At 37.2% G+C, this 23,974-nt stretch overlaps 1 protein-coding gene across 4 annotated transcripts in view; it reads left to right on the forward strand.

Moving 5' to 3' along the window:
* The first annotated feature begins 9,646 nt into the window (after positions 1-9,646).
* The window catches only part of LOC110457754 (serine-rich adhesin for platelets-like), a 38,049-nt gene continuing 23,721 nt past the window's right edge, over positions 9,647-23,974 (forward strand). For 3 of the 4 annotated variants that reach the window (XR_002463719.1, XM_021509141.1, XM_021509139.1), the window contains exons 1-4: positions 9,647-9,842; positions 14,095-14,226; positions 17,462-17,918; positions 21,823-21,852. Coding sequence is in view for 3 of the 4 variants with exons in the window: in XM_021509141.1 (XP_021364816.1) it covers positions 9,723-9,842; positions 14,095-14,226; positions 17,462-17,918; positions 21,823-21,852 (739 nt within the window). In the remaining variant the exon portion in view is untranslated. The remainder of the gene's footprint in view (positions 9,843-14,094; positions 14,227-17,461; positions 17,919-21,822; positions 21,853-23,974) is intronic. The other variant, XM_021509140.1, reaches the window with a different exon arrangement.

Raw genomic sequence — 23,974 nt, forward strand, 5'->3', positions numbered from 1 at the left:
CTGCCATAGCCAGAAACAGGCAGCCACTGTTTTGTAGTCGTCTTGTTAGACAGCCGATCATCAACCATTATTGTCGTATGAATAATATTTTTATCCAATAATGGGCTAACTGGGTACATTGGCCAATATGTCTGCTTCTTGTTCGGACAAATGCGGGATGGCCATAGGTGTTGCACCTAATACTGAAGGAGAAGAATAAATGATACACGATATATTGACAATGTTTCTCGACACGTTTTGGTAGTCCTCAGCTGCTAGATATACAAGGACTGACAAGAGAGTATCTGCAACCATAGGTCGTTCACATATATGGAACACAGTGTATTTTGTAGTATGGGTAATACTTGCTACGGCTCCAGGGATTGACACCATAAGGCTTCTATGTTTCCTTCAATTATGTATTTTGAATCGGTTGTTAGGAAGCTATTAGGAGAGAGAAAATTGGCTTGACACGACACATTATTTTTAATGAACATTGCGTATACTTTTCCTACTATAGTTTTGTTTTTATATTTTAGCGGCTAATAAACAGCCCAAAGCATTCAGCGTCCAATGGTAACAATAAAAGGAGTGTGTCTAAGAGACGCAATGGAACGATCCCGCAAATGGGATAAACAGGCAAAAAAGCAAAAGTCTACTCATAACACAGAACGTTTGTGCATTATACCAGGATCGGTCACACACTAAAATACAAATGTTCCTAGTTTAAACTGATTTTCACAAAGCCAACATAATTATAACATAATATAACAAAAGCATGGGAAACAAGCTAGAATCTTTTTATACATTTCCTTCTAAAATCTACCAACGTACATTGGCGATATCATTTTGTTATGCAATACGCACAGATGGCAATGTCTGACCAGAACAAAACACTCTAACAACGTTACATTTTCGATCGATCGATCCACAAATTTGTTTTTGCAATCCAGGTCAATTGGATCTTTCTTTGCCTCAAATACATTACTAGTATTGATTTCCAGTGTTATCCCAGTTAGGTAGACAATGCGTGCGGGGAAGAGACAATTACCCTTCTCTATGGATGCATTGCTAACTAAGGTCCTGAAGTGTAATTTTATAAAGAGATTGTTTGTTTCTTATTTTCTGGAGTCAAAACTATCTGTGAACACTAATCTGAACATGTTGGCATTTGATAGGTTAATCTACTGAGTTGAATTACATCAGAATGAAAAAGTATGGGCCTGGTAAATAGATGGTTGTTGTCATTTAGGAAACAAGTTGAGATGCTAGGAAAACGTTCTGTTAGGTTTTATAGGGCTTAGCGTCCTGTAAAAAACAAGGGTCATATACCGGGATGTGCCCTCATGTGTTATGTATGCATGTTTGTAGGTATGTGTGCTGGAGGCGATATGTTAGTGTATTTGACTTTATAGTGTTAACTTACTGAAATGCAATGCCGAAGAAACCCTGTATAGTACTCTTCCCAGTCAGTTGTTGGCAACGGGTCAACAACTTGAAATGCCGAACGTTTAGCAGGGTATAACTACTTCCATTTTAGGTGTAGATTTTATGGAATTTCATGTATTCTCAAAAGCATGAATCTGAACTTTCCTTCAAATTTCCTCAGATTTAGAAAAGATCCAATCCATTTACTTGTGTCACTGTAGTGATCTAGGAAATATGAATGTTCTTAAACGTTTTCTCTCTTGTTGAACAAAAATTCTTGCTAAATTACCACTATCATAGTTGTTTGTTATGCCGTTTAATTGTTGCCAGGAAGGGGAAGTACAAACTTGGGTTAATAGGGTTCTCTAAGGGTTGTCCCGAGATGCAACTTTGGTATTTATTGAATGAGGAAATCAAGGTGTGGGAGATAGAACCGGTAATGTCACGTGCTCGTTTTATTAATAGTTGCTTCGAGTCCAGGTTGGAGATTAAACGTTATTTCACCATCCAATAATGTGTTTGACAAGACAATAGATTTGGCCAACAGGGCCGCTTTTGTCGTGTCATCAAAGTACTATCAGCTGGATCAGCCAACAACTGCAATAAACAAGCCCCGGAAAAGAACTAAAGGGGATTGTCAATGGAGACAAATACAACAGCTTTGTATGGACCATTAACCTTGTCGAGTTAATGTTCTAATCCATTTAAGACTTGGTTAAATATCTATTTTAATTTTGGCCCACTGTTTATAACTATTATGTTAGATTAAGACTGATATGGTTAAATAAAGTGTAATATCCCAACATAACACTGTCAGTTCGTCCCACATTTATTTTTATATCAATTTTTGAATAACATTAGGTTGTCTAGTATGTATTTTTTTGTGTCGCAGAAAACTTGATTTCTTGGGAATATATTAGTGAAAAAGTGTCTCGTAGTTCTTTTGGAAAAACATCAAGGCACATATAACCACGTGTCCATGAATTCAATATAAAAGGCCGAGAAGTATACAATTTTTGATAATTTCTACATGAACCAGTCATAATTGTGTTTATTGTAAGTGATTGTAACGTAAAACCAGAAATAATGTACGGATTCATTTGACCATAACGTCTAAAACCTAATACTGTGTGCGGAATACATATGTGATTTTTAAACAATTACTTAAAAGTACTGTATCTTTCTTAACCCAAACTGCATGGCGTTTAACGATAATTTGACATTTTCTGAAATTCCTAAAACAGCTCAGAAAATGGGGACAAATTGACACATGCTCTTCACGTAGGTGTGACTCCAAAAATAGACAGCTTCTTTCACCTCATGTATCTGGTTATTTTCGTCAGATTGGTAAATCCTGGATGTGTTACTTCACAGTTGGTGATACTCACTGATAACAAAATCAATTTAAGTCGTGAGTTACTACATCAGGACGAGGAAACAATCAAATAGAGTAAGGGAGATAGACATATATATATAGCTTTAATTCCGAGATGAAATGTTTGGTTATCTCCTAAATGTGTCTTTACCAGACAACATACGTAGAAGAAACCTCCAATCCCCCGATGAAATTACAATTGTTGTAAATAAAAAAGATATTCACAAACATGTAACGTGATTTAGACTTTAGGAGTGGGACGACTGGTTCGCCCGTTGTCAGTATAATGTGACCGGGTGGGGTGTCCTGCTGGGTGTCTTCGGCAGTATGTTTCAGTGAGGTAGCACTATAAAGTCGGCATCAATTCCGTGCTATCACAAGGAGACAAACACGAACATATCGCAGCCTCCCAAAACACACACGCATACACTACACGCATGCATTTTGCACACAGGGGAGGCCGTCCTTAAATGACATTAGCTGTTGATAGGACGTTAAGCAATACTAAACCGAACCAACCTTCTTTAGACGATATATTCGCGAGGATTTGAATATGTGAAAGGTACGACAGCATATGATTGAACATGAATTTTCTACTTGGTATTTAACACGAAAATATATATAAAAAAAGGTTCAATACAGATGTCTCTCAGGCCATGTCCTCCTCTTCCAGTCTGCTATTCCGTCTTTCGGTATTGCAGAGTTATCTGCTCTTGTGAGCAGGTATGGATTGTTACGTCATTTGTTTGTGAGAGTAAATTCATCAATTTTTGAGAAAACGACGTAATTTTCTCACACAAACCAATGACGTAACAATCAATACCTGCTCACAAGAGAAGATAACTCTGCAATGGGCAAATGCAGAATAGCGGTTAGAACATAACATGTATTACTACCCGACTATCGTACGGGGCACATTATTTACAATATTTCATATGACGTCGAAATGGCTTAGTATTTAAAATACACATTAAATGCAACAGTTCCTTAATACTTTCAATACTGCCAAAAAAAAAAAAAAATATTTAAAAAATAATTATTTTCTTACAATATGTATTGTCTTTATTGCTATGAGAATAGTCATTTCTGCACTTTGGAAAGACGTTTTCATTTATTTTGTATTTACAGTCGACGTCCAGCTTAATTAGTTTAGCTTTCAAGACACTATTTTCGTCTGGTTTTTATAATCGGTTATACACTTAAGCATTTTTGGTAAAAATCATGGGATAGATACACCAGTTATTTGGAAGGAAAAAGTAGTTTCCAATGTCAGGTTTAGGAGTTTATTCGAATACCTCGAACCACTGTGCTTTACAGGCCCGTTGTGACGTTGATAATTGTGTAATTGTTAGTTTCCGTGAGTTTGATTTTAGTGACAGTGATAAACGTTAAGGATAAGGAATTGTTGTGGTCTGAATTATCAATATTTTTGATGATTACGTATTCTTTAGTTTAAGATTTGATAGGCCAAGAGTTATCAACTTTTCCTCGTGTTGCATTTTCATGTGAACTTTAAGTGTTTTGTGTCCCGCTCATATGATTTTGGCCAGTTTTAAATCGGCCACTAAATACAACCCAAACAGCCCCTGTCAAAGTTTTCGAACATGTGAACAAACCTATATTTTATGAATTGAGACGAAAGTCCAAGATTAATTCCGTATTTGTGTTCCGTTTGGTACAAGCACATTTACAAGTCGAATATTCTTTTAAATTTCTTTTTAAAAAGGAATGTTGTATATTAACATGATTTGAAATATTTCCCTCATGTACTAACTTGTACTTAAAACCCTTGTTCAAGTAATTCCCAGGAAGTTATTGGGCAACTCGGTTCATTTCAGGAACAGTTAAATGGAGTGTTCATAATGAACGCTAATTGGCTATCACGTTTATCTAACTCGAGTTTGGCGATTTTTAAATTTTTAAAGACACGTGATTTACCGAGATTTTTTCCATATGATTTCAAAAGAAACTAATGACAGTTAGATGCATATGATAATCGGCCATGACTCGTTTCAGGACATGTTTCGCCCATACCTTTCCTATTTTAACTAGGAACCAATTGTTTCCCCTGGAAATATATTATTTTTGTTTCTGCTCAGAGAAAACAGTTGCCATGAATCATGACATTACAATAGAATAATGAGAAGATTTATATATGAAATAATGCCAGCGTGTAACGTACAAGTGGAAACGCAAATCCTTGCAGGCTTATCAAATGATCCGGAGGAAGAATAACTATGGTACTGGTGGGAGAATATGCATTGTAGCATACCAAGTTTGGGGTTTGTTTTGAACAACTGCTCAAAATGCTTTACAATGTCTCGATTCATAGGCAGGATACTGAGCACTAAGTGACAGTTTGTTTTTGATATATTTGGGCATAACTATATACGTGCAGGGTTCCTTATATCTGGAAAGGTAAATGAGAATAGACACGATCTCTGTGAGATGGAAATCATATCCTGTCAATGGAGAACTATCAAAGTCAAAGGAAGGCGTCGTGCTGAAACTGTTATTACCCATATGGGAGTACACGAAATGAGCATATAGGCAGGTGATAAAATTCAAATAATCTCTATGTCGTAAAATGTTGCGGGTTATTGTCGTCAGCTGTCGGACACGGCGTAGACCTCGCAAAACCGCGTATAAAGCGTTGTATGAGCATTGGGTGCAGTCTCTATTACGACACGCGCTGACCACACGGACCACTCGGCCACGTGACAATTACCGTCAGTGATAGCCACGCATCTCACCATAGTGCTTGTGTAGTAATACATCTGTCCATACATGGACACGTGCTAGTTGTCTGGGTGTCTGTTTGTGTGTGGTGTCAGCGTCTAGGCGATCAATAAGGCCAATATTTAACCATCTTCTTGATCTCAATCTACCTCACATGTTTCCAACAGACAAGACATGCACTCACTTAAGTCTAATAGGAGTGGTCTCACATGTCCAGGACGGTAACTAAAAATCAACATTGCAAGATCACAGAGTCTCCTTTCTCTTTATTCCATATTTTTTTCTTTTTTTCTTGCTTTTATCCTCACAAGATTGGCGACGCTTGTCATTTGAAAGACGTGCAGGCCCTTTTATAATGTTTACTGATTCAAATTCATTTTCTAAAAGACTGATGTATTTATGAATAATCAAGAGACTGTCGTGTTTTTACGTTTTCCTCTGTCTTTTTCAGTTTAGAGCTGAAGAATTACTACGATGTTAAAATATTCCTGACACACCAAAACTGTTATGGCAACATTACGAGTTCGACAATGTATAGCAACTAATTTCAGTAAAATCAATATATATTCGTACGTTTATATTGAAATCGATGACCAATTGCGTTATCGCAGACAAACACAAAGGTGACCCATTTCTTTTAATTTGAAAGTGCCTTTTGGTTGATTAATTCGATATGCAGGCACTTGTAAGTTCAATTTCCGATCGTTTTTACCCATGCATCTTATTTTACTTTCCTTAATTAATTACCTAGGGTTAACTTACAGCCATGACCTATGGAATAGTTCGATAGTATAAAGACACATTACCGATTTAACTGCTTTTCATTAGCAATCTATACCTGCATTGTTGCTCTTTTATTAGGCTGTTTCCTTTTTACGCAATGCTTGATTACAACCGGTGGTGGGTAGTTATTTAGCGACGTAAACTTGCGTACTGGTTTAAGGTACAACGTCATTGTTCTGCCGTATCAGCAGCTGAATCATATATATCAGGATGATGCCTTGGAAGGCCCGTAATTATGGTGAACATAGTTATACCGGGACCCACCTTGGCCTTCGCCGAGCGGAATCAGTTCCCGATCCTACAAATCGCCGTCTCAATCGATTGAGTGGCGCGATCACGGTACGCTCTCCTATCGACCAAACCACTGTTAACGTAATGGTTATAAATAGCTCTACGCACGCTAGGGAGCAATCATTATTTCGTGCAAACATTGTTTTTAGGGACTCAAACTGTTCGATTTGCATTTGCAACAATAGAACATGTTTTTGCACACAAAATCGTTTGGGGAGTATTTTGATAGTGTGTATGGTTATGTATTATGAAGAACATTATGAAAAATACAATTGATCTTAAATAAATAAACAACCTGATACTGGTGTTTTTTGACTGTATGAATTGTATTTTCTTGGAATGCAAGAAAGACATTGAATAGTACCAGTTTTTGATAAATAGTTTACAGGAAGGTAAAACATTACACATACACTGATTCACACTGTAGAAAAGGAAGAAGGAAATACTTCCTTGAATTTATACCTTTTTTTTCTACTGGAAATCTTTAAAGGTTCAACAAGCCCCATAAAACTGTTATTTTTACCCTAAATTTCTACCTCCTGGTTGTCATATCTTTATTAAAAACGGAATAAATATAATATGTTAGTTGAATAAATTTAACTCTTCAATACATATTAAAAAGGTACATAACAAGATTAATGTAGTCAATAATAAAACATTAAGGCTGCTATCTTCATAAAAATAGCTAACCAGACTTATAACATGTCAATCTCTTTTGCAACACAACTCTCAACAGCTTTAAATGTCATTTCTCAAAAAGTTGGATCGCAAAAAAAATTGACATATTAGTGCGGTAAAAACCTATTTGTATGAAGACATCAGCCTTAATGCCTTATCATCGACTACGTTAACCTGGTCATGTACTAATTTGATAGCCAATGTACAAAGTTCAATATTTTCAAATTATTTATATATAAAAAAAATTGAGGTCTCTGAATACAACTTATCAGGGGGTCGAATTTTAGGGTTACTACAGCATCAATTAGGGGTCTTCTTATTACTTAAGTGATAACTTCTATCATAACATTCACATTAAGCTTAAGGGCGACACTACATCAGGTATAATCACCAAGAAGAATTCCACAATCAGAGTATTTGTTTAGACTTTGAGTATTCTGCCTTCCATTTAGAAAATGAAGCAACCAAAATGAGTTTTCTGGCTTCAAATAACTCCCATTTCAAGTGTTTGATATGGTTTGCGGCCAATAAATTTGACATTCATTTTGATGTTTTGGTATATTTTTTGGCAGGCAACATTGATATGTTGCATAGGCTTTACATGGCCAAGGTCCTGAATACGACACTGCATTATACTTCTTCTCTATTTTTCAAACATTTTGCTTTCGAACAAACTGTAATTTTTTTTGAATGCGTAGAACCAGGTGATTCTTTTGAAAAAATATTTTGTATTCAACAAACATTACACAATAGTGATAATGGCAGTTATAACGGTGTTGGTAGCCTTTACCTTGAAATTTATATAAAAAATTATTTAATCTTGATTTAAGACACATTTCGAACAATCGTGTGGCTCCACCTTATGTATTTATAGCATTGGATACAGCTTAACGAACTCAAATACCGTGTGTTACTACAGTAGACAAAAATTCATGTGTATCTGTATAATGAGATACATGTATGTATGTATATCTATATGATAAAAAGTATGTATATATCAACAAAAAGTCTACTCGTTGCTAAATTTGAAATTATGCGATAGTTCAATTCAAATTTACTAATGGGAAACTGAATATTTTTATTTTTATTAAAAAATCTAAAAAGATCATTTACAATGTCACGACAATGATGCAAAGGGAAAAGTATAATATTGATACAAAGCTCACATAAATATATATATATATATATATTTACGATTTGACTTCATGCTCGCTCACATAAAACTTTATCATTCCAAAGCCATTGATCCCCTAAATGCATTGCATACGAGGCTTTGTCGTTGTAAGACTTTTCTTCAGGAGATAATTAAAATACACTCGTGCATCGCCAAAGTCTGGTTCTTGATGTAACACCGATGAAGGGTCTTCCGCTGCTTTGTAGCGTGCCAACACTTCTTGTCTGGACCCAATCATCGGGACTTATGTCACCGTCCCCTTGGTGAGAGCCCGTACACGTGACCGCTAACAAATCAGACAATGGAACTGTTGGCACGTGCGTGATGTCAGGTATTTTCTGGATGTTGCGACCCAGACACCGTTGTCCTAACGTCGCAAAAAGACCGGAATGTCTTCAATTAGTGAACATAGGACATCACATATTCGAACTCCATGACATGTGTATAATATATTAGATAGAACTATGCTGTTAACGTTTTCGTTTGAAGGGTATTACTTGTTTTAAAATAACAGATAACGGTACTGAGACTATTCCATTTCCTCACAGTGTCAAAGATCTTCTAAGGAGAGTACATTGATATGGGGTCTATACTTGGTTGACAATTGGTGACCATGGTTCGATCACGCGTTAGCATATTAAACTGCACCATTGCTTATTTCTATCTATTTATACAGTTTGGACTAATTGAAGTCCATATAGCATATATATACACAAAGTTCGATAGTCAAAATAGTTTATAATACACCTTTAAATTTACATTGTATTTGCATATGATCATTTTGTCTCCCATGAAAATGTAGCTTTTGATTTCAATAATTACAATTATTGAAAAAGAGGGATCTATTCGCGGGACTCTAATTTTTGAGATTTTGGCGGTAACATTTCGTTCAGGAAAAATATAACAAGCGAAATTAAATGTCAATTAATATATTCTCACCGACGCACTTTGTGCCATGGCTACTATATCTGAAATTTTCGAAAATAGACCCGCGAAAATAATAATTTCAACAAAAACACGAAAATTATATACCACGGAAAAATTATCTTTACAATGTATTTTATTGATTTTTTGTAAGATTGTCGTAAAACTAATCAGTGTTTGAACGTCTAGCAACACTATAATGCATGTAATTGTCTTTTTATCTATAACGTGTGATCGTTTGTACATTACAGGGACTTAGAGCAAGACTACACGGCTTATGCATTAACGGTAGAACAACGAGCACAGTCTGTGGAACCCGACCTCAAGGACGTACCATTATGTCCACTCTGTATGAAGAACGAGCTGCGCGTGGACGGCTCGGGCATGCGCAAAGGCCAAGATATTTGTGTGGATTGCGAAAAACTTACTTGTGCGGAATGTGGATCTTTCGAAGGTTCACTTACGACTAGGGTAAGTTTTTTGTGAAAGGTTTACTGGCGATTGAGGTAAAATATCATAAGGGTTTGCTTACAAGTAGATAGACGGTTTTCTATGAAAGACTTTTTTGTCAAGTATTATATGCATTGGCGTTGTCAGTGGATGTTAACTGAAGTATCAGGTTTGCATTGACATTAAACGTGAAACATCTCTTTGGTATGACCAATTGTAGTTTATACCTTTCAACAATAAATAGATTCAAATATAATGTTGTTTATGTGCATAAGCATGATTTGTGGGTTGTCATTACCCCAGTTCTCACTTTGATGACGTGTCATTGCTCTGAGTTGACATCGATTTTACGTCCCATGTCGTAGACGTTTACCTTTCCGTTACACCTGGCCCCAGGATCATGAAATCACCAATAACGTCACGAAAAGCGACGTCATACGTGATTGGCTAAGCAAAAACTTATCTTATAATCCTTTTACACTGCGCATTTTCACAATATTTGCGCTAAGTGGTTACCTTTGTATTATAGTATACAGGTGTTGTCACGACTTACGTACATGTAAATGGCTTAACATCTCTACATATGGAGGCATTATCAATGTCCCTTAGCTGACCTTTTTACATAAAGAAACTGCACATGCAGTGAATTAATTTCAATAATTTTAATAAAGTGTTTCTTATTCATTATTGTCTACGTTCCGCGGATGATTTTGTTCACTTGCAACAATAGAACAAATGTTCAAACTGTTCCAAACAAATGTTAACTACTAATCGCCGTATACCACAAAAGATAACGTTTACTATCTGGATTTTTAATATACCACACACAGTAACGCTTACACGCCGTGAGTAAACCTGCACTTCAAACAATTGTTAATATTCAAACCCAGTGATAATCTTCGGACTTTAGATGTAGCATTCACATCGAATGGTTTTCATTGACTCTTTATATAACACACGCGATCAAAATGTCGCTCCTGATGTTTTAAAGTAGTTATCCCTCACTTTAAAGAGAGGGTGTTTTTCGTACGTAAACGTGTTTACATGCGTTACCGTTTACCGTGCGTAGGTACGATACAATCCGCCTTTGAGTATCTTGGACTAAGTGACATAGCACATTAGCATCCAGAACAAGTATAAACTGTCGCGTGACATTCGTCCGATCCCAGTCTCTTCTCTTGATCACACATACTAGTGTAACATTTAATTGTAGTTAAAAGTAATTCGATTTGCATTAAAAATCAATAGGTAGAAAGCGTGTAATGACATAGAAAATTGATCTTCATCGTCCGAAGTTGAACCCGATACGTTTGATAGATGTTTGCTTAATTTAGGAGAACATTGATCAGCGAGCCTTTGCGATTGTACACGTGTTTAATTCACTTATCGGTGTGCATACTTAACGGATGCAATATCGAATTTTTTTCCTGTATACTTTTTTTTAATCGATCAGATTTTTTTAAAAGAAGGAAATGAATGACTTTCGTCTGGATGAAAATAGTTTCTTTAATCTCAGAAACACGAAGTTGCGTAAATGGACGAGGATACTTTAAACATGAAGCTTGTTCTTGATTTGATGTCCCTGCCATCATAAATACCACACACCTGCCACACATGCCTTACCTATTTAATACGTCACTTCTCGGCCGTTCACAGGTTCAGATCGATACTTAGAATAGCGGCTTTGATCCATGTGTGTGTAATCTTCTGTTTTGGTATCTGTAGGGCCTATACATGTCGGCTATTGCTAAGTAGGGGAGGTTTCAGCTGTATACCAAAACATTGTCTGTTTCGTGCCGATACGTTCTACAAAGCCGGAAATGTTGATGACAAGTTTGACTGTTTGATCCCTTGAAATGGTAGGTATGGCGGATTACTATCGTAATTAACACACTAACAGCTATATTGTGGAATTGAAAGTTTGAAACTCTGAAATTAACTAAACGTGAGAAGTTATCACACAACATGAGCCCAATACATTTACCGAACCACGTACACTAAGCACACGTTATGTGAAGTGATGTAGAAAGGAAACAGACAATACTCCATGCTATTTGTTCCGGAGGAGGGTGTCAAATTGTACAGATACTTCGGTGTCCTATTTCAAATGAGAATATTATATTGACATATTGTCCTGATGGAAAAACAAAATTAAAAGCGCGATACAAGTTTATCTTACCGAATTCATGAGCCTGTAACAGGAAAGGGATGGGAAATGAGACTTACACTTTTCTTGTACATCGTAATAACATAATTGGACGACTGCTTTGATTGTAAAATCTATGGTAGCTTTAAAGTAGCTTTTATCGTAATGTTATGTACACCAATATTTACTTCAGCTAATGGCGTTTAGTCTGGTATTGTTTCTTATTCATGTATTGGCCTTACTGTAGGGAAACACGATTCGTTGTTTCACCGAGTTCGATCAAGTTTCACTATGGCGATTTTATTGTTGTTACTTTATTATGCCGACATAACATAACATAATAGTAAAGATGATCAGGTTGACGCGCCATTGTTGTCGTCTGCTTCCGTCATTCGGAACAAGGTTGTTGTTGCTCTTGCAGTTTTTCTAGAAATGCTCCGAATAAGGGAATAAAGATCGGGGAAACTTGGGCGCGTGAGGGCGAGGTGATGTTTTATTCCCCCGTCACACCCTGATATAAAGATTAGGTATACTGATAACATTTATGAAGCATGCACTAATGCTATTGTGGTCAGCTCAGGCAGCACTAGGAACAGTGATACCAATATGCCCTCCACAAAAAATATGCTAGTCTCATATTAAAGGTAGGAACGGGATGTTTTAATGCTTTCGGGTATTATGTTAACATCATTGAAAAAACACTTGAGATCATTGTACAAAGTACCCTTAACAGAAAAACACATTATATAATTGTATACTGCTTAAAACACACACAGAGTTCTGTAAATATCTACATTCAATTGGTAGCATGGGCTACAAATCAGTAATTTACAGGATCGATGGAACGAAAGCCTGAGCGAGCACGTCCCGGCGCGTACGCTATCCCGATATCTCTAGCACGGAGAAAAATACCAACGTAATCTGTTAAGGACGCAACGGCTGATCAATCGATAGCCATTTGTTTGAATCAAAAGAATTACAATGAAGTTACTGCGCCTGAGAATTAAGCTTCTGATTGGGTTTTGAAGAGAAGTGGGCAATTGCAAAATTGACACTTAATTGCAACCCATTATCAGATAGCATTGTTAATTGTGCGAAGTTAATCTGCCTCAGAACAAATGACTATCCAGTGACATGTTCAGTTTGGCATAAACTAACACCACTGGTTTCTGCAATAACGTATGAATTCGATATCTCCATTGCGTGCACGGCGGTAGTTAAATGGAGTATCGGAAACCCGTGGAATAACATCTATGCAAAATTAATGTACGTCATAGAAAGAAAGAATAGGGGCCTCAACAAGGCGCCTTTGATGATGTTAAATAGTTTATTTTGACCTCTAAGCATTGAGTGTAATGTATCGTACGTATCTTCATTGTACGCTGCTGGAATGTATCGACTTGCTATATTTAAAATTATCTGAAAATGAGAAATCGAGATAACAAAACAAATCTCATACCGAAATACAAGAAGAAAAACGTAAAAATAATTTAGCATATTTTTTGTTTTCAAAATACCACGGCAAATTATTAACACGAAAAGGAAAGTTCGATAATTGCGTACCAAATCGGAGGTCAATATTCGTATTTCTAATGTTGATAAAACTATACATTAGCTTGACAAAGTGAACTTAGTATAACGACACAGTTCAACCCATAGTGGTACATGAGGATGACGCTTTATACTATCAACCTATGACGTCATGTAGCGGGATATTTTCATTCCTAAGGTTGATAACAGATACGTACTATAAAAACAATAAGATGTACAAACTCGAGCCAGAGTGTGAGTGCAACACCTCTCGATTTTTATTATTTTTATTTATTGATCCTGACAAAGACTGTATTGTTATCTGGTTGACCAGGTACACTAAAAAAAAAACTCTTTCCAGAAAATGTTCCTAATTTGGTTGTGGAATTACAATATCCAGTCATTATCATTTCCTAGGACAGCATTACGTTTTTGATTATCACGTGGTGCTCATTGCACCAATCCCATTTCAGTAAAATATATACATTAAAAGCCATTAGTAATATTTAATGGGTGTAAAATTAATCGTGCGATATAACAGCACGGTATATACTTATGATGACATTTTATGCATCTTCAACTGTGTTTCAGCTACAGGAATGGGTGTGCATGGCCTGCCAGAAGCGTCGGAAGTTGGTGCTAAGTAGTGGCATGTGGCATCCAGGAGTCGAGCCAGCGGCGGAAGTACCACTGTCGAAACAAATAGAGACCCGGATGGAAACAATGAAAGTGAGTAAACAAGAGCAGAATAATTATGTCATTTAAAAGGTGGACTCATAAGGATCTCTGCCTCACTGCAGACAAAACACAAGAGAGTTCCACTGTTGCTGTTTGTATCCACGGTAATCTCCCTTGACTTGGAAATATAGTAACACAGTTAGACAAGGGCACGTCTGTTGACCGGATACCTGAGTTGGTTAGAGCGTCAGTATAACAATCGGAGGTCCGACGGAACTTCTGTTGTCCGGCTACCTGAGTTGGTTATAGTGACAGCATAACAATCGGAGGTCCAGGGCACTTCTGTTGACCGGATTGCTGAGTTGGTTAGAGCGTCAGTATAACAATCGGAGTTTCGATGGCACTTCTGTTGACTGGATAGCTGAGTTTGTTATAGTGACAGTATAACAAGCGGAGGTCCGAGGGTACTTCTGTTGACTGGATAGCTGAGTTTGTTAGAGCGACAGTATAACAATCGGAGGTCCGATGGCACTTCTGTTGACCGGATAGCTTAGTTGTTTAAAGCGACAGTATAACAATCGGAGGTCCGAGGGCACTTCTGTTGACCGGATAGCTGAGTTGGTTAGAGCGACAGTATAACAATCGGAGGTCCGAGGGCACTTCTGTTGACCGGATAGCTGAGTTGGTTAGAGCGACAGTATAACAATCGGAGGTCCGAGGGCACTTCTGTTGACCGGATAGCTGAGTTGGTTAGAGCGACAGTATAACAATCGGAGGTCCGAGGGCACTTCTGTTGACCGGATAGCTGAGTTGGTTAGAGCGACAGTATAACAATCGGAGGTCCGAGGGCACTTCTGTTGACCGGATAGCTGAGTTGGTTAGAGCGACAGTATAACAATCGGAGGTCCGAGGGCACTTCTGTTGACCGGATAGCTGAGTTGGTTAGAGCGACAGTATAACAATCGGAGGTCCGAGGGCACTTCTGTTGACCGGATAGCTGAGTTGGTTAGAGCGACAGTATAACAATCGGAGGTCCGAGGGCACTTCTGTTGACCGGATAGCTGAGTTGGTTAGAGCGACAGTATAACAATCGGAGGTCCGAGGGCACTTCTGTTGACTGGATAGCTGAGTTGGTTAGAGCGACAGTATAACAATCGGAGGTCCGAGGGCACTTCTGTTGACCGGATAGCTGAGTTGGTTAGAGCGACAGTATAACAATCGGAGGTCCGAGGGCACTTCTGTTGACCGGATAGCTGAGTTGGTTAGAGCGACAGTATAACAATCGGAGGTCCGAGGGCACTTCTGTTGACCGGATAGCTGAGTTGGTTAGAGCGACAGTATAACAATCGGAGGTCCGAGGGCACTTCTGTTGACCGGATAGCTGAGTTGGTTAGAGCGACAGTATAACAATCGGAGGTCCGAGGGCACTTCTGTTGACCGGATAGCTGAGTTGGTTAGAGCGACAGTATAACAATCGGAGGTCCGAGGGCACTTCTGTTGACCGGATAGCTGAGTTGGTTAGAGCGACAGTATAACAATCGGAGGTCCGAGGGCACTTCTGTTGACCGGATAGCTGAGTTGGTTAGAGCGACAGTATAACAATCGGAGGTCCGAGGGCACTTCTGTTGACCGGATAGCTGAGTTGGTTAGAGCGACAGTATAACAATCGGAGGTCCGAGGGCACTTCTGTTGACCGGATAGCTGAGTTGGTTAGAGCGACAGTATAACAATCGGAGGTCCGAGGGCACTTCTGTTGACCGGATAGCTGAGTTGGTTAGAGCGACAGTATAACAATCGGAGGTCCGAGGGCACTTCTGTTGACCGGATAGCTGAGTTGATTAGAGTGACAGTATAACAATCGGAGGTCCAAGGGCACTTCTGTTGACCGGATAGCTGAGTTTGTTAGAGCGACAGTATAACAATCGGAGGTCCGAGGGCACGTCTGTTGACCGGATCGCTGAGTTGTTAAGAGTGACAGTATAACAATCGGAGGTCCGAGGGCACTTCTGATGACTGAATAGCAGAGTTGGTTAGAGCGACAGTATAACAATCGGAGGTCCGAGGGCACCTCTGTTGACCGGGTAGCTGAGTTGGTTTAGAGTGACAGTATAACAATCGGAGCTCCGAGGGCACTTCTGTTGACTGGATAGCAGAGTTGGTAAGAGCGGCAGTATAACAATCGGAGGTCCGAGGGCACGTCTGTTGACCGGGTAGCTGAGTTGGTTAGAGTGACAGTATAACAATCGGAGGTCCGATGGCACTTCTGTTGACTGGATAGCTGAGTTGGTCAGAGCGACAGTATAACAATCGGAGGTCCGAGTGCACTACTGTTGACTGGATAGCTGAGTTGGTCAGAGCGGCAGTATAGCAATCGGAGGTCCGAGGGCACTTCTGTTGACCGGATTGCTGAGTTGGTTAGAGCGGCAGTATAACAATCGGAGGCCCGAGGGCTCTTCTGTTGACCGGATAGCTGAGTTGGTTAGAGTGACAGTATAACAATCGGAGGTCCGATGGCACTTCTTTTGACTGGATAGCTGAGTTGGTTAGTGCGACGGTATAACAATTGGAGGTCCGAGGGCACTACTGTTGACTGGATAGCTGAGTTGGTCAGAGCGACAGTATAACAATCGGAGGTCCGAGTGCACTACTGTTGACTGGATAGCTGAGTTGGTCAGAGCGACAGTATAACAATCGGAGGTTAGAGGGCACTTCTGTTGACTGGATAGCTGAGTTGGTTAGTGCGACAGTATACCAATCGGAGGTCCGAGGGCACTTCTTTTGACTGGATAGCTGAGTTGGTTAGAGCGACAGTATAACAATCGGAGGTCCGAGTGCACTTCTGTTGAGCGGATAGCTGAGTTGGTCAGAGCGGCAGTATAACAATCGGAGGTCCAAGGGTTCGTCCAGCCTCGCCATCTTTTTACAATTAGAACACTGCTGATGATTACAGTTTGTATTTTGTCTTCATTATGTTTTCATTAAAGTCCTGCAAGACATAGTTTTCTTTTCAGATATGATTTATCAAAGCTATAATCATGTTTGAAAAGTCTTGTTTTTTTGGGTGTTTTTTTTTGCAGACTAAAATTAGTTATTCATTAGAAGTTTCCGGAAAGATCACGGACTGATTGTTTAAGGAAGATTCTGTTAAGGCAATTTCCTGAAAATGTTATGTCCTTATGGTTAAACTTTCGAGTAAGATTGTGCTTTGACTATGACAATTATGTAGTAGCTGAATGTTCATAGAAAACTTCATTCTATAAATAAAACTATTTATGTTTCTGTTCAGGATAAAGGCAATGGAAAACAACTATCAGAAAGAAGCAGTGGTAAACCTTCGACAGATAAAGGAAATGGGCGGAATTACACTGAAAGGTCAAACGGGAAAAACCAGGCAGAGAAAGGAAACGGGAGAAATTCATCTGAAAAAGCAAACGGGAGAAGTGCATTGGATAAACCAAATGGACGAAGTGCACCTGACAGAGGTAGTAAACATTCGCTTGATAGATCTTCTTCAGAAACCGAACAAGTGAGAACAAAACCACCTATACCGAAAAAACCAGCATGTCTGCTACAACACCAAACATCTTTACCCACCACCGTTGTTCCACCAGTACCGGCACCCCGGCCCGGCCTACCGCCCAAAGACACACAGAAAAGCGCAGAAGGCAGCCGGGAATCCCTAATAGATAGCCCAGTGTCGGAAGATGGACCATCTAGTTCCGGTGGTCAATCGAGACTCCGAGGTAAATGTGATGTACCACTGTCCATAATGAAAACTAAATCATGATCATGATTTCAATTTAGTACAGTTTTCTTATTATATATTGTATCACGCGGGCGCTATGAACAAACAGCATATAGCATGCATTTTTAATTAATGGTTTACTGATATTTCTCCGAAATGTATCCGATGCTTCTTCTCAAGGTTTTCTTTATTGTGCTATTTGTTGATCTAGGGCTCCCCCTGATTACAAAGATTAAAGTGGTGATGAAAATGTACTAGTCGCTTCCACTTTCCGTATCACGTAAAGCTAGCTTGTATTGAAAAATACATAGAATGCAAAAAAATCGAAGATTTGTCCCTGTAGACCCAATTTGAAATTGATGAGACTGGTATACGGCGAGTTAGGAGTGTCAATCTGTGCCGAACTGTGGTAAAATCAATCGTCCATGTTTGGCCGTGCTTGTATATCAATGCTGTGAGTGCCAGTTCTAACATTTACTAGCTACCACATGCCCAATGATACCAAACAAGGTAGATTTTCAGTGTAATTGTGTATATATATGAAAATACAAGGTGTTATAAACATCAAAGGTAAGACGGAGCATTGGGCTAATTGAAGCTCACAAAGTTTCGATGCAAGACATTGATTACCACGGCGGAAAATCGAAAAGAGAATTAAATTGCAAACTGAAACACAGGCTAATATCAATGTACTGACCAAGTTATGTTTCTCACCAATCAAGAGGCATGGGCTATATACAATAAAAACAAGAAAAGAGCAAATTCAGATAGGATATTAGGGCTTGTACACGGACGGTATTGCGTCTTGATTTATTTGTTACACATTTTCCATGCGATGGAACCCACTGAGGCCAAAAAGCATTGCATGATTTTGAAAGCTGGGATTTCAAAGTTGTCTAAGGAGATTCTATAAGATTAGGTGAACAACACAGACTGCGAAATTTCCTGAAACTAGGCGATTGAGATTTCGTAATTGCTATTGTTAACATTGACTTTAAATAAGCGTTGATTCATAGAAGGAAATATGACTTAACAGAATACAAATACAGATCGCATGAGAAAGTCAGTGCGTTGTTTTTATATCAGGGGATAGCGTTTCTTCTCTAGCTGTTAACGAAAGAAAGAAAGGAAAGAAACGTGTTTCATTTCTTGATTTGTCGATGAACGCGATTCGTCAGCTTGAAAACTGTTATATAATGATTATGGGGAATGATAATTTGTGTGTTGAATCATGTGTTCGTAATAAAACTCCTAACTTTTAATTGGAGCGTGCTGTTTGAAATGCCATCAATGGCTGTCGTGGTTCTTTTGTGCGGTTGCGTACCACACAATAATCGTCCATTGCAATGCCACAGCGTAGCGGTAAGGGGTAGATCATTACAAGCACGACTTCGAGTTAATTAAGAACTATGAATCCTTTAATCACAATAAAAAGGACGGTTCTAATCAAGACAAAGTTTTATAGCACAACCAATATCGTAGAGAGGAACATGAAATATATTTCAAATTTAAATTTCAGAAATAAACCATTCCTGACGCGTTGGGAAATTATAAAAAAAATCCTCTATTAAATCACGAATGTTTATTGATAAATCAGGATTCGAAATTGCATATTTAAGGACTACTTATTATTATTGTAAAGCAAACTAGAGTGAGTAAATCTTAACATCCCTCCAACAGACTGGCTCATCAGTTTCTAGAGGATATGTCACGTGTCGTTTTGATGAATCAAATGTCAATGAATGTGATCATATCTAAAGGATCGATTTGTATTTTTTATCGTCAGTTATTTGTTACGCAATCTATTTTTATCGTCAAAAAAATAAATTCCCTAGGCGTGACTCGTCACCAAAGAAACAGTAGCTTTCTAGGTCAATGTTGCCTCAACGTTCTTCTCTTTTGTACGTACTTTTAAACAAAGCATTTGGGTGATACACATAGTCTCGGGAAACAATTAGCCTTCTGGTTGGTATGTTTGTAATGTATATTATTCATAATATTATGCATTTTCTATTATTCATGTTCTTCTTTATTATCAATATTGTTTTTTAGAAACGAATGAGATGTTGTTTATCACAATGGCCGTATTTATTTTTCGATTTTAATCATTGATACATTTATTAAGTAAGCATGCTGAATTGACGCATACACAACGCTGACTTGCATGATGTCACGAAGGGATAAACTCCGACTGTAGTTATTTCTTAACAAATTATCATTATCTATAAATCAAGAGGTACTCCGCCTGTATTTCTATCTAAATAATTTATTCATAAAATGTAAATTAAGAGGTACCCCGATTGTATATCTAAATAATGTATACGTGATTCATAAATCAAGAGGTACCCAGAATGTAGATGCAAAATTAAATACTTTTATATAGTTTGTTACTGAATAATCACCTCTTTCCCTGCAAATCAAAAGGTACTGGGCATTTGCAGTAGTTAACAGGTCATGATCAATTCTAAAACAAAGGACACATCTGGAAAATGTGTCAAAAACTAAATGCCTGTTGCAAATAAAAAGCGCAAAATAGTTAAATAATAATGGGACAAAATAAGAAGCACACTGACTCCACATTTGTTGTGTCTGTTTTAGAATGAGAAACACTTGTTCTTTTGATTAATTAGATAAACTTTTTATATCAAGCATTAAATCTGCTAAAAATGAGTAAATGGGTAGGGATAACTCAAATCGCATTTCTGAGTTAAAAGATTGAGTTTAAGAAATTTAACGTCCTTTATTTAAAAGAAAATACTAATTTTATCAATTTTGCAAACATATATATTTGATAACAAGCTTGGAAAATATTGTATGAATTGGTTCTGCAAAAAGTTAAAGAGAAAAACTAATTATAATCTTTCCGATTAAAGAACTTTTAATACTGTTGAGCAGGGTTTGTATATCAAAGGGTTTCATACCGATTTATAGTGCTACATACTAAGTATACCAAGATGTACGCCAACAGTATATTTAGAAACCGCTTCATCATCAGTTGCTTTTGGCTAAATAATATACTAATAGATAAAACGTCCACGTTTTCGATTTATCATCATCCTTGGTTACACGTGTTATGTTATGGGTCATTGTCCAATAGAATTGACACTATACTGCCATTTTGAAGCAACTTATGCCTTTAAACATTTTAATTCATATATATAAAATAGAAATTTATATTTTATATTGTATTCATTTTTTGTTTGAGTTCATGGTTAATATGGGAATGGTAAAGATATTTTAATAGTAAATTTCTGCAACAATTATTGTTGATGCAATATGCTACTGACTGGAGGCATTTGTTGAAAATACTTCTTTACAGGACAAAAAATGCATGAAATGTTGTTTTTTCCTGTTTGATATCTCTGTTATTAAATGGAATCTGTATTGGTTATTTTCACCATCTGCAAACAGTTTAATACATATTAACACATCGTTAATTTAACCACTAAAATAGTTTTTAAAAACAATACTTAGACAGATAAAAGAGGAAAAAAACGAAATGTAAAATATCTTTATCGATTGTTTTTAATAAAAAGCACGTCTGTCTGTAAGTTGTATTAACGTTTTAATGATGACGTTAAAACAATCATTACGCAGCAATTGACATCTAAAGATTTATATCTGGTTGGTTTATATTGTGACGATGAAATGAAAGCGGTATACATTGCATAGTAATTAGTCACTTTCATATACAAATACTTTCTGTCTCATCCGAAAAGTTAATGTAAGAAATAGTCCTTTTGCAAATGATTTTTCAATCCATACTGGTCTCATCTTGCGTTTCCATCCACTTAAAACAACATCATAGCCCAGACAGATAATCAGATGTCATGGAAATTCATCATCGATAAAAGACAATATCGTGTTTGCAGTATTGCTGACCATATGTCGTTTTGTTACAGGGGTCCTCAGGACTATGGTCGGCAGCTGTGGTGATTACTCTACTTATACTCCGTGCTCCCGCACACTTCCTCCATTTTGTTTTAAACATTTTATTGACTTATTTTTGCATGCAACTTTTTAGTAAATATATTTATAATATGTATATATATATTTCAGGTCCGCAAATACTCCAGGTAGTATTTGGAATTGTACATTTAACTAAAACATTGTAACATGCTACCCCTGCCCTTCCTAGAGATTCTCGTGGAAAAGCTGCTACGCACGCGGAGTAATTACAAAAGGTGTAAAGAGGATCGCTTTCATCTGGCCTCATCAAATGACTTCTTCTTTTATCGTCCTTGATTCTTTAATTACCTCCTTGTCCCCTGAGATTATCAACGTCATCAATATTATATATCGCTTGCGCAATCTAATTATGTTTAAACATTTTTCAGCGTGGTTATAATTATAATATTTATCCCTTTATCCAAGAAAAAAATCTAATGAATAAAAACAGTTATGCAACAATGCAACAATTATGGATCAAATCGATTATCATAAAGTGCAAAAATGTCATTTGAAAATCCTTTATGAAATAAGTATCATGTCACATATGTATGTAGAAAGAGATTTGTCTAATATCAGATTGACATAGGTATAAAAATGTAGCGATATTAATTGATATTGTTTGCCTAAAAACATGATATTTATACAAATACCGATAAGTTACTGAGCTATGATACTACCCTTTTGAATGTATACGAACTTTTACGAAAGATAATCAAAATTTATATTTTTTTATGAAAAGAAATAAGCTGTTCATAAACAGTGGCGGCTGCCTTTCCCTAAAAAACTATATTTTATGAATCTGAACAGACATTTTTTGATTTTAAGGTTTGGAACACTTTCGAATAGACCATTAAGCCAAAGTGTATCAGATTCTCTTATCTCTTGACCATCATTTGATGAGTCTGTGCAGGTTCTCTTTTAACTTTCTTTTATCGCTGAGCTTGGCATTATTTGCACGCAAGTTTGAAACCTGCCCTACACGCTTATGTCTGGCTTTAGTCGTATAGTTACCAGTGTCCTCGGCTAACCGAGCGCCACCTACCCAGTCTACATACATGTTGTAACCGGATGAAAGCGATGGCAATCGAACACCTCCGATTTCCTTTGGGATAAAGGAACACACCAATGTACATGGAAATTGTAATGTTTTGAATTGTTTGACATTCACTAGAAGCTCTGATTTGTTCGTTTCATATCCAAGATTTTTTAGATGTCAGCTCACGTGTTAGCGAGGATCCCCGTTTTTATATCAAGAATGAATACTCTTGCTTTTTTCAGAAATTAATTTTTCATAAATCTTGTATATTTTTCATCCATGCAGCTTTCTTTTTAGTATTCAAAAAGCTAGACCCCAAGTAATTAATACTTAATGGAATATGTGTTGGGTTTAGAACATTTTTTTCTAAACTTCAGGGTATTATATTATAGTAAATATTCAAATTTAATGTTTGATGGCTTTTTTTTTAAACTTTGGGTCAAATGATGTACTTATGTCTTGTCAGAAACGGGTGAACAGTACAGGTTCTTTGGACCTTGTGTTTACCTCAAAAATGTAAAAGGAAGACCTACCAGATCAAATGTACGTACTGTTTTAGTAACCACTCTGTTATCTTAATGCGAGCACGATACTTTTAAGCGAGAATGTCTGGTTTATTCAATTTGTTTTACTGCCAAGAGCATTAGGAGGCTCCGGGAATATCTAAAATGTTGAACCAGTCTTTGTTTAACGGGAACAATGCATCCTGGTCTTTGCATTAAGAGATATCTTTAATGAGTTTTCTCACTTAAACAGAAGAATAACATACACGTTAAACAGATCAATCCTGTTGATAGCAACCTGTCTGTTTGAAACGACAGAAAACAGATTTGAGGTAACACATGTATTTTTTCTTCTTATTCGAATTTTGTTTTCGTAGATTATCTTTTAAATTTAAACATCAATGAAGTAATTTAATTATATTGTGTCATTTTAACACAAAGTTTTAGAATAATTATAACATTATCAAACAACATTACTGCTTTTCTTATTTATACTTAGATTAATCCTTTTATTTTAATATTAGTAAGAAATAAGAAAATGTCAACAAATTATCCGGGAATGCA

This window comes from Mizuhopecten yessoensis, unplaced genomic scaffold, assembly GCF_002113885.1.
Source record: "Mizuhopecten yessoensis strain PY_sf001 unplaced genomic scaffold, ASM211388v2 scaffold9303, whole genome shotgun sequence".
NCBI classification, from domain to species: Eukaryota; Metazoa; Mollusca; class Bivalvia; order Pectinida; family Pectinidae; genus Mizuhopecten; species Mizuhopecten yessoensis.